At 31.6% G+C, this 17,687-nt stretch overlaps 1 protein-coding gene across 1 annotated transcript; it reads right to left on the bottom strand.

Annotated features, from left to right (window-relative positions):
- Positions 1 to 5,921: 5,921 nt before the first annotated feature.
- On the bottom strand, positions 5,922 to 17,327 carry LOC129217410 (uncharacterized). The gene is made up of 2 exons (XM_054851706.1): positions 17,195 to 17,327; positions 5,922 to 7,723 (listed from the first exon to the last, which is right to left on the bottom strand). Exon 2 carries the CDS (start codon positions 7,644 to 7,646, stop codon positions 6,129 to 6,131), a length of 1,518 nt encoding a protein of 505 aa, XP_054707681.1. The 5' UTR covers positions 7,647 to 7,723; positions 17,195 to 17,327; the 3' UTR covers positions 5,922 to 6,128.
- Positions 17,328 to 17,687: the final 360 nt, after the last annotated feature.

Below are 17,687 nucleotides of genomic sequence, written 5' to 3'. Positions count from 1 at the left end.
CAGTCCGAAACTGGCGCGCATAAAATTTGATGAGCAACTGATGTTTTCAAAATTAATTGACAATGCTTAACTCATGCCATGACGCGATATGATTTTTTAAAACCCAGAGGTTCTTTTATGGATACCACACTCCGTACCTCAAAAACTCGAATAAACATAAGAAGTTTACTTACTGTTCTTTATTCAAATCTATTTCATTGTGTGTTATTGCAATAAAATCAGACAGAATGAGAAAAAATGGAGACATTTTCTTTCAACTTGGATGCAATGGCCAATCAAAATGTTTCGCAGCTCAATCCATGAACTTTCAGAAGTTACTTTATTTAACTCATTTTATTTCGTAATTTTATACTTATTGGCAAATAATATCAAGCTACAAAGCTACAGCTACATTTGAAACGCATCCAGCCGATACACCGTAGAGTAAGAGTTTTTTTCCAGGGCTGCGGATTCACAGTCGAAGGCTTAAAACTCCAAGAGTCTGCCATTTTCCCTCCAAGCCGGCATCTCTGTTGTGCATGTAGAGTCAGATTCGGACTGATTTTGGGGTAAGGGGTTGGAGTCGAAGGTTCTAAAATCTTCGTAGTCGGGCATTCTCTCCAACTCCACAGTCATTAAAAAGTCAGTAATCCAACGTTATGAATCACAAAAATTGCAAATGATTGCAGACACGTGTTTCGGTGTTACAAGGAACACCTTTTTCAATGCAAAGAAATGTGAGCTTCTGGATGAAAAGTCATCCGAGAAATGCAACACGGTGGAACAGGAGATAGTATAAATATCAAAAAATAGAAATTAAACAAAACAAAAAAGATAAAATGACACCTGGAGGCAAAATTTATTATATAATTCCATAAGGAAAAAAACCGTTAAGTAATAAATTTTAAAAGAAAACCCATAAACAATGCAAAAAGTCCAAAAATGAAACCACTCTGAATAAATCAGCAATAAATTTATCAGCGGGAAAAACTATGTATGGAAACAATGTATCAAATGGAGAAATGCAGGAAAAAACAGAGTGAAGGATAAACATATTGGAATTAGTTAATCACAAAACGAAATAAGAAAGCAAAAAATGAAAATAAAATAAAAGTAAGAAATGTACGACGTTTACATAAAAATAATAGAAAAACTAAACCAATTTTAACAAAGGATTCCACACAGAAGAAAAATAGGGAATTGCAGTAAGATCGTTAACTAAATTAGAACGGTTCCTCAGGGTGTGGAAAGATTCCCAAAAATTAAGATCCAACGAATTGGGGCGTTTTTGGATAATTTGATAAGAGTTAAAATCAAAAGAGTGATTCGATTCCCAACATGTTGAGCAATACTGGATTTATTCAGCTGTTGTTTTCTCGCATATAGCTTTGATGTTCTTTTAACCGAAATTTCAAAGAACGACGGGTCTGTCCGATGTATCCGAGTCCGCAATTGCAAACAATTTTATATATCCCACAGCAATTAAGAGGGTGAGTAGAATCTTTAAGAGAAGAGAAAGAAAGTTTATTAACAGGAGAAAATACCACTTGGAATTGGAATCGCTTCAGAATCGTAGCAACCTGAAAACTAATACCAGGGAAGAAAGGCAGAACAACTAAATTCTTAGTGTTAAAAGTTCTATTAAGAACAATATTTTGAGATTTTTTGCGAAGTTTTTTATAAATGGAATCAACTAAGGTGGGCGGATAGTCTCTATCAACAGCCACAGCTCTTAAATAGTTAAGTTTCGCATTAAGAAGCTCAGATGAAGAACAAATATTCATTGCACAATAAACAAATGTGTTGAAAGCTGAATATTTTTGATTAGGAAGGTGAGACGATAATCTATGTGGGGGTAAGGAAACAGCAAAAAGTTTGCGATAAACCGTAGTTTCAAAACCGGACTCAGTTCGAGAAACGAGAACATCCAGAAATGGAAGGCAATTATTCTGTTCTTTTTCACAAGGGAATTGAATATGAGGATCACTGGAATTTAAAATAGATAAAGCACCATCAATGCTTAGTTGATCGTGATTCATAAGAACAAAACAGTCATCAACATAGCGAACATAGAATTGAAACTGCAGTTTCTGAAACAACTTGACCTCAAAGTAATGCATGTAAATATCACTAAGGATGGGGCTAAGTGGGTTTCCCATTGCTAAACCATCCGACATAGTATAAAATTTACCATTAAAAACAAAGGAACATTGCTTTAGACAAGTATGAGTAAGGAAAACTAAATCCTCAATTTCCTTAGAAATAAAATGAAATTCAAGCAGTCTACTCTGAAGGCATAACAATGAACACTCGACCGGAACATTCGTAAATAATGAGTTCACATCAAAAGAAGTTTATAAAAGAATTATTTGGAACGCAATTCTGAATTTTTTTGACAAAATCGATCGAGATTTTTACAGTGAATACATTATTACTCATAAGAGGAGAAAACACAGAGACTAAATATTTTGCAAGTTTATAAGAAGCCGTACCAATATTGGAAACAATCGGCCTGAAAGGAATGCCAGCTTTATGTACCTTGGATACAGCATTAAATCTAACGCAATTAGCAATAGAAGGAATAACAGAGCATTTAACATTTAATGGAATAGACTGAACAGACTTGACAGCCGAAGAAAGTCTTTAACTCATTTTCACTAGGATCTTTAGAAATCTCTAAGTATGGACCAGAAGAAATCAAATTATTAGTTTTGTCAACATAAGATGATTTGTAAAGAACAACAATTTGACAAACTGACTTTTGCTGCTGAGAGTGTGGTGGAGGGAAAAGCAATAGTTATAAAACTTGAAAAAATAGCTAAGCACCATTTTAGCATGTTTTACTTCACTTATGAAATGTCTTAGTCATCTAGTATTTTCGACTTGAAATTTTATGACTCCAATGCTCAATTTGTAAATCACATCTTTATGATAAAAATCTACATACGAAATTACTACACCAAAATCATAAATATACCTTTGCCCTAGTGACAATGTTAAGTTGTCGATTGAAGTATTTTAAGTCACTGTCATAGAGAAAAATTACATAGTCTTGAACTAAAAAAGAAGGAGTTTTGAAGGAATTAAAACCAAAATGAAGGAGTTCGGGGTGGCGACAGAAACTGTGAAAAAAAGTTCCCTGACTTTTCCCTGATTAAGAGTACCTAATTTCCCTGATTTACGTCACCAATGATAATGGTTTTCTTCCTTTGTTGTACTTGAAATCCATTGTAAGTTTGAAAAAATGCAGTATTTTAAATGTTTTAATTTGTGTAAAGTTGTTGAACTAAAAATATATTTTAAAAGAAGAATGGTTTAAAAAAACATATTAAGTCAATTTTTGGGGGGGGGGGGGGGGGAAACCTACAAAACAGTACATTAAATTTTTCTACAATGCAAAGATTATAGAAAAAAATACTTTACTTCCAGAAACCACTTAGCATAAGAATTTTAAGAAACTATTAAAATTTCTCTTAAAAACATATGCGTATTTATGATAGAACTAAAAAGCAAGATCATAGGTGAATACAGCATTTTAACAATAAAAAAATAAAGATATTTACTTAAGTACACAAGTTAACTCTATTTCAAATGATTTCAGTATGTAACGAAAAAAAAATCTTAGATTGCTTTTGTAACAAACAACTTTGAAATGCAAGACAAAAAAAAAAAAAAAAAAGAGAGAAAAAAAAAGTAATTGGTTAATTTCAAAATATATAAAAGAAGAATACAACTTGGCTTGAACGTTCAACGCGTTCAATCTTCGAGTTGAACCGAACCATTGCTTCGGTCACTCGTCTGGACTGCTAATTCTATATTAGCTACTAGTTTGTTTTGCACTCTTGGCTTCCTTAAGAGGTTTTCCATCTCCAGCTCAGTCCCTTTCCTATGCCGGGCTGATGAGTGCTAATAAGCACGAAACTGCAGTCCTCGGCTGGAAATGACTGAGCTGGCGGTGTATTTCCTGTTGTAGTGTTTTTTGCATATCACGGCACAACACTTGCATTTATTTCTGAATAGCAATGAAAAATATAAATACCTTGTTTTTCTTACTTTGACGACTTGTCATTCTTCTGAAAGGGCGATAAGTTAGAATCTCATCTTCCGTATGGTCCTTTAAAACTTGGAACTGGAATATCTCCTTGAGTTTTGATCACACAAATGTCAAGTTTTTCGTGTTAGTAATATAATCAATGAAGATTAATTCTTTAAATATAAGTTAGGAGACCTAGGGCCCGTATAAAAAGCTAAATTTTGTATTTTTTGACTAATTTTTTATTTTGTTTCAAACTTTCATATCTTTACTCCAAATCTGATTTTGGACACTTTTGCAATTGGAAGTGATATGCATATAGGATTAATGGTTGAGAAAATAGAGGTTTTGCAGGTTAAAACGGAACACCCTGTATATTATTTCTGTGTATTAGTTTTCTGTTGGTATGCGAGATCTTTCTAATTTCTTGAAGAAATCCCCCCCCCCTCATTTTAAAGCTTATTTGGCCGGCTAATGTCGAAAATTACTTATCTTCTAAAATCAAGTTTTCGGAAACGCCCCTTGTTGTTGCAAAACTTTTGATGCAGCCTGTAGTTCTTATGCAGATTTTTTTTAAAAGTAAAATACTAATATAATTTTCTAATTTTTGCATTGCTTTTGGGGAAATAAAAATAACAATTAACCTGTTTTTTTCTTTTTAAAATAAAGCTTAAAAGCACTGGACTAAGTTGTTCGGTTAAGTTCATAAGTTTTTTTGGTAGAGCGTTCGGCTATAAACTAGCTGAACTTCGGGCCCGCCCGGGCTGTCTCCCATTATAGCTAATTTAGATTAATTATATGCATTACATGTACTCATAACATACAATAAATACACTCTATAACAAAAAAAACGACGCACCAAGAAGCAATCAACCGACTGCCTTGAAATTTTGTATGCAAGAATGTTTTGACCAGATATGCAAATGATTAAATTTGGTGTCCAATGAATGAATAGTTTGATCTCCAGCGCATCGAAAACTGTGCATCTAGCAGATGTATATACAGAACAGTTCTTCAACAGTTGTTAAAACTTTCGGTTTGATTGCGATTCAGATTACTTTTCAACTTAAAAATGCCTCGCCGCATGGGTACTCATTGGGCGACTGTCAGAGTTTAAAAGACGTCGTATCATTGGATTGAAAGAGATCGGTTGGTCAAATCGGGGAATAACTCGTCATTTGAGTTGAAGCGACGCAGCAATTCGAAGATGCTGGCAAGGATGGGTGGAAAATGGATAGGATGGCGTTAGGATGGTGGCGGTCAACCTAGGGTCACAACAGATCGTGATGATAAAGTAATTGTCAGTTTTTCATCAAAAATCTTGCAACTTGGCCAGTCAAATAGGGACCTCTGGCAGGCCTACTTATTAGCACACCAAAATGCAGTTAATTGCATGTTATCTGTAACTGCAGGAGTTTAGATTTTGAAAGAGCGGAAAAAAATTTGTTTGCAATGCCGCATCCGTGTAAAATAAAAACTCATCCGCATAAAATAAAGTAAAGGTGGAGAATCCTAAACCACATATTATCAAATTGTGTAAAATGAGGTTCTACTGTATTTATTTTGCATCCCTTTAACACAGCGCCGTATTTAAGGGACGATTTACCCTTAACAAAACTTGGCATCACTCTCTGCAATAACACTGCTGCCCGGGGGATAACAAACTGCTTGCTGATTTTGCTTTATCACCTGTTAGGCTTTTTGTTGACAAGTCACGATCAAGCAAATTTCGTTGTACTATCCCAAAAAATGGAGATTGAATAAATGAATTGAAAACAAATGAAATAAAAAACAATATTTAGCACCAAGAGAAGTCTAGAGTTAATTTTTAACAGATTCAAATTTTTATAAAATGCATAAAAAAACACACACAACAATGAAGACAACAGTTTAACTTTTTGGTTTTTAATAATAGGATGAATTTTTTACATTGAGTCATTGAAAATTAGTTTCATATGAAGGAATGCCAACATGATAACATACTAAATTATACATTGATACTAAAAAATGATGAACAGTAAAAATCTCATTTAAGTAGAAAATCTAAATATGAAAATATTTACTTATTACAATCTCTTTTTGATAATGGAAATATCTTTTCCATTGTGGTTCAACATCAGTCATTCATTCCTCCAAGGCGAAAATAAGGGAATACAGTATTGAGCAGTACATCCTCAACTGTCATGTTTAAGAGACGTTCCTCATATTCTGTCAATGCTTTTGGTTTGGGGTTACTCCCTTTTTTCTTAGGCGATTTACTGCTGCTTTCATTAATTGCATTTTCGTCATTTGATTCAATTTGGGGACCACTAGAAAAGGAGGCAGTGGCACCTGATGAAGATGCTCCATTTGATACACATTTTTCCTTCTCTACAAAAGTTTCAGCGACAGAAACTGCATTGATAGACTTCTTAGATACAGATGGACTCGAAATACTAACAGCTCTGTTTGTGCTTGACGGAGGATTTGTTTCAAAATGATTATGAGCCCCTTCAAAAAAGTTCTTGCTATTTGCAGTAGAACTACAATTCAGCTGGTTTTGATCAGCAATCTTTTCCTCATTGTCATCAGAAAGTGTTATTTCTGGAATTTCAGCATAATTGCAAGGCATTTTATTAGTTGAAACAAGTCCACTAAAGTTGGTTATAACCCCCATTTGATCCAAAGCCTCGAAACAAAGCATATGAATTATGCATCGATTGATTCTTGGGTTGGAACTTTTGAAAGATGTGAGCCTGGGTCCCAAATCGTTGTTTAGTAACCATTGATCTGAATCAGGATTTCTAACCCATGTTACAAAATGAGGAACAGGACCATTTTTATCTTGTAAAGTGATAACACCGGTAAGGTGATAAGTGCGCGCACCTACTTGGAAATCCACCTGTTCAAGAACACCTTCTCCAGCACCATTCTCGAAATGAAATAACAAACAGGGAGGCAGTGATTGATAGTGAAGGAACATTTTTTGATCTGGAACTTTACATGCTGGACAAGCACATAAAGATACAAGATTGGAGCCATTGAAACTTTCCACCTTTGTTAAAGTTATCACCGACTTTTTATGGCTCTTTATTCTCGCAGCTTTACAATTCTCACATTCCATACTACAATTGAGTGATGCGACAAAAAGACTGTGTGCTTTTGCATCACTACCAATCAAGTTCATTACAGCATTGAAAGCAGAGTCTGGCTTGCCATCCTTACACTTCAGCAATGGCTGCAAATATGCAAGAGCAAGTTCTTGCACAAATTTTACTCTGTTTGAAGCAACAGATAGCCTAGCCACACTCAAAGTTTTCGTAGGCGAAAGTACATACATCATTATATCACGATAATGTTGCAGAATTTTCACCAGGAGAGTATCATTTTTAGATTTTAAATTACAGTATAAAGTTCGATTGTTCAGCAACAAGGCTAATGCAGAATTTAACCAGCAGTTGTTTGATTTATTTTCAAACAAGACATAATATTGCAAATAAAATTTTTCGCTCATGTTTAAAGGCAGTTTAGTTACCTCTTCGATACGTGACTCATCATCCACTTTACTCTCTTTTAATTGTGAACTGGAAACTTGATCGTTGGAATTCATATCTTGACGTTGACTTTCGTTTCCCAAATTGGTATTGCTAAGCATTGTACTGTAAAATCACACTGCCAAGGAGCAGAAGTTACGTCAGAAAATTTTTCTTATTCACCTTTCGATTCATACACCTAAACATAGAAAAGTAAGAGCATTGTCAATAAAAAGAAACAAAATTACTCATGATTTAACTGAAAACAAGAAGTTTAACAACCTCTTGATCTTGAAAAATCCAACCAAAAAAGAGGAGGGGGGGGGGGGGTATCTACAGCACCATGCTAAACTAACGAGTGTGAAAATTGGTACTTTTCAGGAAAACCAAAACAGAATATAGGGTCATTCCACATCAAATCAACCACAAAAATGGGATTTTAACACCCACCATCTCGAAATTTGATCAAACTTGGTATACTTCATCCCTTTATGGTTACAAACAACTCTCTAATTTTTTTTCTTTCAGTATCAATGCGTTTTGATTTTATAGCCTTTTGAAATTTGGCGATTTTACATTTTTTGTCATTTTCGAGACACTCAAACCGAGATGTTGTTGTTCATGAAAAAAAAAAATATTTCTTGGTAACTAATGCTATAATCCTTTTGAAAATTTTTACACAAAATAGAAAGACTTTGATCAAGTTGATAAAAAATATCTTAAAAATCTTAGTTTGCATAAAATTTTTTTAAAAAATTAGAATATTGAAAATATTGATTTTTTTTTTTTCAAAAAAAGGTGTTGGCAAAAACCTGAACTTCAACAAGAGGGTCAGCTTTAAAAATCATGATTTTTAAAAAAAATGATCATGAATATGTACTTTATCCAATGAAAAACATTAGGGGACTTCAAGGGATTCTGCCCCCCCCCCCCCCTTCTGCATTCTGGAAAAAAAAAACGTAAAACATCATACAATCTCTTCCATATTCTTAAAACGGAATTGTCAACAGTTATGACAAAAATTCAAATATAGTGTGTTGAATATGGAACTCAAATATAAAAAAAATTAATATTGAAGCTTCTATTTTATTTGAAATAGTTTAAAATATGTCTAATCAACCACAAAAATGGGATTTTAACACCTACCATCTTGGATTTTGATGAAACTTGGTATACTTCCTTATTTTGTGGTTAAAAGCAACCTCTCAGTTTCTTTTGTTTCAATCTCAATGTATTTTGATTTTATAAACTTCTGAAATTTTTCGATTTTGCATTTTTTTTTTTGTCATTTTCAAAGACACTAACTGAGCTGTTGTTAATGGGAAAAAATGTTTCTCAGCAACTAATAATATTACCTTTTTGAAAATTTTCATAAAAAATATTAAGACTTTGAATATTTTTATAAAAATATTATAATAATCTTAATTTATACTAAAAATTTTTGATTTTTTTTTTTTTTTTGGTCAAAAAAAAAAAAAAAAAAAAAACATTGTTGAAATTTTTAATTTTTAACATCAGGGTCAGTTTTAAAAATCATGATTTAAAGAAAAAATGATCATGAGTATGTGCCCTAACTTTTCCTATGAAAAAAGTTATGGGTCTTTTAGGGATTCTCTCCCCTCCCCCCTAGAAAAAACAAAGCATCTTAGAGAAAAGTTTTTCCATGTATTTGAAACTAGATTTCCCAGCAATTATTTAAAAACTTTAAATATAAAGTGTGTTAAATATTGAACTCAAACATATTAATTTAATATTCAAACTTTTTTTTTATTTGAAATAGTTAAAAATTGTTTAAAATATAGACATTCTGAAAATAAAATATCATGAAATTCAAAAGTTGCAGACAACAATATCTGCATACGGATTACTGCATTTTAGTTCATACAACTTAAAACAAAAGTAAAGTTTTAACACCAATTCATAATCATGCAGTTTCTAGTACTTTCAGGATCCACCCCCCTTCCCCCTATGTTTGAGAAAAATTGCTATCTTGGAACTGCTTTTCCATTATAGTTTTTACCGCTGCACAACAACAAATTCATCCTTTTAACTTCTTGAAATTACATTTAACACCCTTTAAAAATCAATGCCTTGATTGTTTACTAATAAAATGTTATAAATTAAAGTAAATTACTTTTCCCCCTCCCCTCATATATGCACCTCTTGTATTCAATGGATTTAGGTATTTTTTTAATGACAATTGGAAAACATTATTTGCATGGAAATTTTTTTTGGTCCAGATTCTCTCTCCCCCCCCCCCCCCGACTTAAATGACATAACTCGCAACTTTTCCTCAACTCACTGGGGTTCTAAAATTTTAATGAAGTTAGCATTAGGCCAACCCTAAGAAAAATAAATGTTGAGTCAAACTGGATTATCAGTGTGTACAGTTACTGAAGTTTCACTGTATTTAAACCGGAATATATATAAGGTTTAGAAATCATTTGTACAAAATAAAAAGTGGTTTAAAAGAACATACTGCCTTTGATAAAACTGATGCAGCAGTTGAAAGAGGAATCAAGAAAAAGAAAGGGTCTTTTAAATAAAAAGTAGTCAACAACCTCACAGTCATAATATAAGCAACTAACTTAATGCAAACCATACAGCTTGCTGATCAGCTGTCATCTAATACCAGCTGTTCCTTTATGGGAGCTAATAAAGCAACCGTAAAGTTAGGGAGGTGACAGGCAAATATATTAAAAAGAAAACAAAACATCTAAAAAAATTACTAGTGAAGTTAAAATAAAAATACCTGTCATTTGTACAAATGCCAGGTTATTAGGATCCATTTACGATCATAGATACACTTAAGATAACAAAACACACTTTAGGGTCAAATGAGATTGTTGCAAAGCCCTAATTGTAAATATTTTGTTCAATGGTAACCATTTTAAACTCATACCCAATAAATTGCTATGTTAAACCAAAACTTTTCTGGGTTATTCCATTAGATCAGAGATTAAACAAATCCAAGTTTCAGTTTGATATTGCATTAGATTAAAGAAACAAGTTAAAAGCTCTGAGCTGGTATTTAGAGGATTTTTAATACTTTGCATAAATTGCTTAATTATAAATCAAAACTAGATGAAAAGTTTTAATTTCTATATTGCCCTAAGTTTAACAATAATTTTTAGTATGCATAAACTGTTGTAGGAAAATTTCGAATTTCGAGATATCTTATTTCTATTATTTATTATCAATTAAATTATTTTCAATTCAAAGAAACCTTGAGTATTAAGTTCAAACACCAATGTCTTTCAATATTTAAATTTTCTTTAATACGATTATCAACTTAGTTTGTAATATTGCGATCAACTTTCTTTTCATTTATCAAAACAGGGGGCAGGGGGGGGGGAGAATCCCTCAAAGTCCCCTAAAGATTCTCATTTTATATGTTAGTACACATGTTGATGATCATTAAAAAAAATATATAAAGTATTTTAATTTAGACTCTCTTGCCAAAATTTTTAAATTTTGACAACAATTTTTTTATTGAAAAATTTTTTAATTTTTCAGTTCATTAATTTTTTTAGTTGCTGAATATAAATTTAAAATTTTGACATATTTTTTCTGAAATACTTGAAATCTTAAGATATAATATAAAAATTTTCAAAAATTTTTTATCTTTAGTTATTGAGAAATAATTTTTTTTGCAAACAGCTGCTGTTAATTCTCAGAGAACTGTAAATGGCAACTAACACAAAATCGCAAAACTTTGAAGGGCCAAAAAATAAAAACTATATTTAATAGAGAAGAAATACTGTAGGAGGTTACTTAGGACTATGAAAAGTAGAAATATACAAAGTTTCATTGAAATCTGAGATGGCGGGTGTTGGGATGTGGTTGAACTAACATGGAATGACCCTTAACAAATCTGAAGATCAAGTAAAGGCAGCACTGAAACCTTTTATTTTTAACTGTTTAATATTTAATCACAAAATTAAAATTGAAATTACGATGAAAAAAAATGATTTTCAGAAATGATGTTATAAGAAAAGGAATTTTAAAATATGTGTGAAAAAAATATGAAAAATGAAGAAAATAAATAAAAATTTTAAGACAGGCTAAAAATATGGAAAAAATGCCTGAATCTGAGAAACTTGAAATATCTGCATATTCAATATTCATTACCAGAGCATAAGAATTCCCCGATTTTTGCTATCTTAAGTATCTCCAACCAAAATTAGAGATCAATTTTTAGTTCTAAAATCTTATGAAACCAAATATTAAAAACAGGTGAACAGTATTACAGTGAAGCACTGTTTATACGTTTCTCTTTTATACGTTTTTATCAATTCAACGTTTTTTGAATTGATCCCTGCGAAGTTAATACACATTAACATATACTTATTATACGTTTTTTCATTTGTACGCTTTTTTTACTAAGTCCCTTCAAAAACGTATTATAAACAGTGCTTCACTGTATATTTTACAGATGGCATACACTTGAATCAATTTGAATGCAACCGCATTGACATTTTCGAGTGGATGTGGCAAGAAGACGAACTTACAAGTCCTCTTCTTTTAAAAACAAAAGATAAGGTTGAAAATAATGGTCAATACAAAATTTTTCATGTCATAATAAATTAAAACGATCGAGTTTTTCAAAAGCGGATGCAATTGGACTTTGAAATGCGCAAAAATGGGGACCAAGTCAAAAAAAAATCGTAAAAACAAGCTTCAATGCATAAACTTTATATTTTTCAAAAAGTGCCAAACATACTGAAAGAACTGCAACATTACATGCAAAATCATACTTTTGGCGCAAGTTTGTCTTGCTTTGGGGCAGAAAAGCACATTTAGCGGCCTTTTGGCTCAGTTTGGCTCAATTGGCACATCCCTGTGTGTGTGTATATTATACTACAAAACTTTACTGAGTGTATTCTGTACTGTAACTGGGTCATTCTGCAATATTTGGGTTCAGAGCTTCAAAAAACTTTTTTTTTTACTTTTACTGAAGTGTTATACATCATTTTAAAGCTTAAAATCTCTACGTTTAAATTTTATCAAAATAATATCATTATTTTTACCCCCAAAAAACTTACTGAGCTTTTATTATGGACTTGTTGAAAAGTCTGTTACATACGGGACATTTCATTTTTAACCATAACTCAAAAAATATTTTACTTTAATTCAAAGTTCCTATAATTTATTAAACCTCTACAATAGTAGCATTAAATGAAGTAATAAGAAACATATTAAAAAAATGTTTAGTTATAAATTTTCAATATTTTTTTTCTTTTTGTCCCGTACGTAATAATTTTAAGCTTATTTTTAATCTTATTACAAATAATACTGATGACAACAAAACAGTTTTTTGTTTTCTCTTCAACTATTGAACCAACTTCTTAATTTATTCAATTAAAATGTTTTAACTGTTAATTTAGAACCAGGAGATAATTATTAAAAGTGTGTTACCTACGGGACAAAAAGCAGAATTTTAATTTCACATTTGGATAAAATATAATTTTTAGCTATATTTTGGAATATTGCTTCATAGATGGCAGTACCAGCTATAACCAGTGTATAAATGAACACATGTGGTTAACTAGAGCTACCATTAGTTGGAATATAGAATGCTTGAAAAATTGGAAAAGAAACTTAGGAATCATAACTGATGAGTTATTTAACTTGTGGCCACTAGACAGGGTTGCTATTTCATCCCCCCCCCCCCCTTTTTTTAAGTCCGAGAGACGCGGGAAGAAACTGGACAAAATGAAAACTAAACTGATTATACATACATAAATTTATTGTTATGGTGTAATAATATTAGTATATTATTCTAATACATTTTCTATTATGAATTAATCATTGAAATAAAATAGAGTCATTAGTTTTAGAATTTCATAAATCTAAAAAAATTTTAAATTACACATTGGTGCAGCTAATTTTAGATCATAATTTACAGGAAGTTATTTCGGGTTTGACAAAATTGATATGGAGATCTTCAAAATAAGTAAAATAGATTTTACAGATGAAAATTTAATTTGTTTTCTTCTGACAAGTAATAATTTTGAATGCATTTGAATTTAAAACAGGCAACAAAATTTAATGCAAAATAGATTCACCACTTCCCCAGGAAACCGATTCAGAAACGAAATTCTAAGAAATTTGGAGGGAATTAAACAAAGGAGGAACACCTTTAGTTAAATTCTAAACAGGCATATTCTCAGAATTTGCATCTACTTCAATGATATAAGAGAAACACCAATGTTTTGGAGACTGCAGAGAGGAATATTTTCGCACCAGCGAAAAATTGAGAATCGTCACAAAAAAGCTGAACACCTTACAGCGCTCCCTCATTTTGTCCCCCCTTCCCCCATCCATTTTACTTTATCAATTTTTCCTTTAGGGTTTTTTTTTTTTGTATGTTATACATTGTAAAAGATAAACGTACATGCATTTTTCTTGTTGTCTCTGCTATCATATAATTACACTTAGTTATCCAGACCCCCTGGTCCCCCTCCCCCTTTGATGAGCCACTGTAAACTGTGTCTTAAAGACTGGGAGAAAAAAAAACACTTTTTTCTAACAACTTGTAAAATTGTCTAAAATTGCTATATGGGCAGTTCTCAAAAGGTGGGAACAAAAAAGTTAACTTTGAGCAATTTCAAAAATTTTCAAATTTGACATCAATTTTGCTTTTATTCTATAGTATGCATACCTAGAACACAATATATGAACATGAAAAGACAGCAGGTGTTTGTAAAAATTGTTAATTAGCAAATTAAATCAGCAGTCTGTAGGTAACAGATTTTGGACATTGTTGTCCAGTAGGGAACAGATTTTGATCATCATCTTAATGTAAGTTTCACCATTTTTGACAATTGTTAATCTGATTTTTAACTTTTCCAAAATTAAAATTTTCTTTACTACTTTTTGAATTTTGCAATTTAATAATAAAGAGGATATTAATCAAGTACTTGAATGGCTATACATACTGCTCTTTACATATAATAAAGTTTTGGAATGATTTTGAAAAAGTTGATTAAAGGTAAAAAAAAAAAAAGCTTCAAATTAAAAATAATACAAATGTAAAAAGTGACATCAGTTTTATAAATGAATATTTTTGTTAATGTCATAAAAATCAAAATGATGTCTAAAAATAATTATTGAAAAAAGAAATTCGTATTTCTATTTGGAGATCGTTAAATTATGTTTCGAAAAGAAAGAGAAAAAAAAATTCTAAAATAATAAAAGCGGGGGAAAAAAATTGCTAGCGCAGGTGATAAAGTCGCCAAAACTGGTGCAGCTGACGAAAAACTACATTTGTCAAACTAGATTTCCCCTCTGGTAACCTTTAGCTTATCGTACACTGTGTTGTCGCCTTTAAAACAAAAACATCATATACTTAGTTCTCAAATAATAGCATTGTAAAGATCTTAACTTTTGGACATACATCAAATTTCAAACTTACTTTTTTCTAAAATCGTTTACAAAGTAAATAATCTGTTTTTACTTTTGTTATTTGTGTGAAATATTAACAAAAAAATTATTCAGTGTAAGATTCATACCTTTAATTTTTTTTGAAACGTATGGAAATAATTAAAAAAAAATTTTTTTTAATGGTACATTTGCTCAGTTAACGTTTTGGTATGTCCAAAATTGTGCCTTTTAGCAAAGAAAATATTTTTTTAAGGGCATTTGATGAGCAATTTTTCCATAATTTATGTCAATTCTTGTCTCTATACAGTATTATAATTTAACTCAAAAATTTTTGAGTTAATTAAAATGAAAGTTATTTGGTGTTGAAGCTTCAAAGTTGAGGTCTGTGTTTGCTCCCACCTTTTGAGAACTGCCCATATTTTACATCAATTTTGATCATTTCTCTGGGAGAGGGCACCGAGTATCCACTTATCCAATATTTTTCTATTAACACTTTAAAAGATCAACTAAAACTTTACAATTTATAGTTCAACTTATCCTGTGGTTCAATATTTGATCATATTAGTTGGTTAATTTAACATCAACCATACAGCAGAACATACTTTTAATATTCCAAATCCTAATGCTTCATATTATTTATTTAAAATAACAAACTAGAAATATCTGACCATCAGTGCAAATAAAAAATAAGAGTACAGCAGACTCACGTTTTACGCGACTGTTACGTTCCAGGAAAATTCTGCGTAAATCAAAATCACACAAATTAAGACTTAATATTAGCTTTAAAATAAGGGATATGTTCCATAGATTAAAAGAAGTATTTCATTCTAGTGATAGATAAATATATAATAAGATTAATGTGTACTTATTTAGATACATATGCACAATCCAGAAAGATCATTTGCCATTGTCAAGGACTAGTTCAAAAGAACTAGTCTCTCTTCAACAAAGTCTCTTCACTGAAACTGCAGTCTCCAAAGTTTCAGTGAGTCAACTCTTAGTAATGTGTCATCCATGTTACTATCCTCATTGATTTCCTTCTCCTTTGTCACTCTAAAAGCTCTTCTTTGTGAGTTTAATAAACAAAAGCTTGTTTATAAGCATGCCAAAAGGCAGTTTAATTCATGTTATCTGCAATCTTAGGAGTTGAGATTTTGAATAAATTGAAAATGTTGTCTTTTCAATGCCGCATCCATGTAAAATCGAAACTCATCCTCGTAAAATAAAATAATGGTGTCAAATCTTGGTGTCCGTGTAAAATGAGGGTCTACTGTACTATAATTAGTGAAACAAATTGAAAGAAGACATAAACATAGTATGAAATTTGCAATGCTAAATAGCTCAATATGTACAGATCCATTCGTTGGCAGAAGTTTTGTGGTAGTTCTAGTGAAAACCACAAGAAATACAGTTAGACCCTCGTTTTACGCGGTTTTAATTATAATATGTGGTTTACGATTTGACACCTTTATTTTATTTTACACGGATGAGTTTCGATTTTACGCGGATGTTGCACTGCAAACAGATAAACTTTCCCTGTCTTTCAAAATCCCAACTGCTGAAATAGTAGATGACAAGTAATCGACTGCATTTTGACGTGCTAACTAGCAGGCTTTGGCAACTGGGGACATTTTTTACTATTGGTTCCAGAGAACTTTCCAGAAGTAAAGTTATTAAAGTTGCACAATTTAGAATTCATAGGAAGAACTTTTAGAAGTGACAAAGGGAGAACATATCAATGAGAACATCAATGACACACAACCAAAAGCTTTCGTACTGAAAATTTTGGGCCATTCTTGAACAATAACAAATTATCTGATTTATTAGTGAAGGAAGACCCCATTATGGAGATTAAGCGAATGTTAACGGCAGCGTTAATGCCCCACATCGAACAACAGAGAATTTTTTTTTTATTGTATGTCAAAAGAATAACATAAACAGTTCTTTTTAATAAGCACTAAGTTAATTCATGTTTTCTTTATGCAAGTTGTGCGTATGAATTGGAAGAAGTACACATTAAACTTAGTATTTATATTTATCTATCACTAGAATGATTTTTTTTTATCTACGAAACCCAAGCCCTATGTTAACACTATTATTAAGTCTCAATTTACGCGGTTTCGTTTTACACGGCATTTCCGTGGAACGTAACCCCCGCGTAAAACGAGGGTCTACTGTATTGCAATTAAAACGGAAACAACAAACTTTGAAATCAAACAGAGAACTCTGGATAGGTTTATAGTTCAAAAACAAATTCAAATTGAATTCGATATAAATAACTCACGATTCTCGTCTGCTTCTTATTCTTTCTTTGTAGGATACTTCATCAACACGTTTAACAGCTTACCGCTTACTCGTTTCTTTGTCCTTTTTTCTGTCAGTTCAGTTTCAAAAAAATTTCATGTTCTGCATGTTCCTACAGGGCGAACCGGATCCCTATTCCTATTGGCCATTGGCTAAATATCACGTGACTATTCAAAGCCATTCATGTGGCTGTGAAGTTTGGTTGCCGAGCTTGGCAACTAATCACGTTTTCAAGCGTTCGGCGAAGGCCAAGAAAAGAAAACTTTGTTGACATAACAAATATTTCCTACACGATTACAAAGTCAAAATGCTAGCTTTTATGAAAACTTCCAATCTTTAAGGATTTCAATTATTTTTTGCTTCAGAAATTTTAAAAGTATTTTTTAAAAAATAATTTGTCCAAGTTTAATATTTTGTAACAATTTTAAAAATAAGCTGCAATTTCATTGTTTACGCTTCTGCACATGGCATCA

The sequence above is a fragment of the Uloborus diversus genome, chromosome 2 (genome assembly GCF_026930045.1).
Source record: "Uloborus diversus isolate 005 chromosome 2, Udiv.v.3.1, whole genome shotgun sequence".
Classification (NCBI taxonomy): Eukaryota; Metazoa; Arthropoda; class Arachnida; order Araneae; family Uloboridae; genus Uloborus; species Uloborus diversus.
Note: the sequence above shows the minus strand (reverse complement) of the source record. Positions and strands in the feature narration are given on the sequence as shown.

What these genes read in the sequence shown, in the direction of transcription:
- LOC129217410 (XM_054851706.1), bottom strand. Translation starts at nt 7,646, where the DNA reads ATGCTTAGCAATACCAATTTGGGAAACGAAAGTCAACGTCAAGATATG.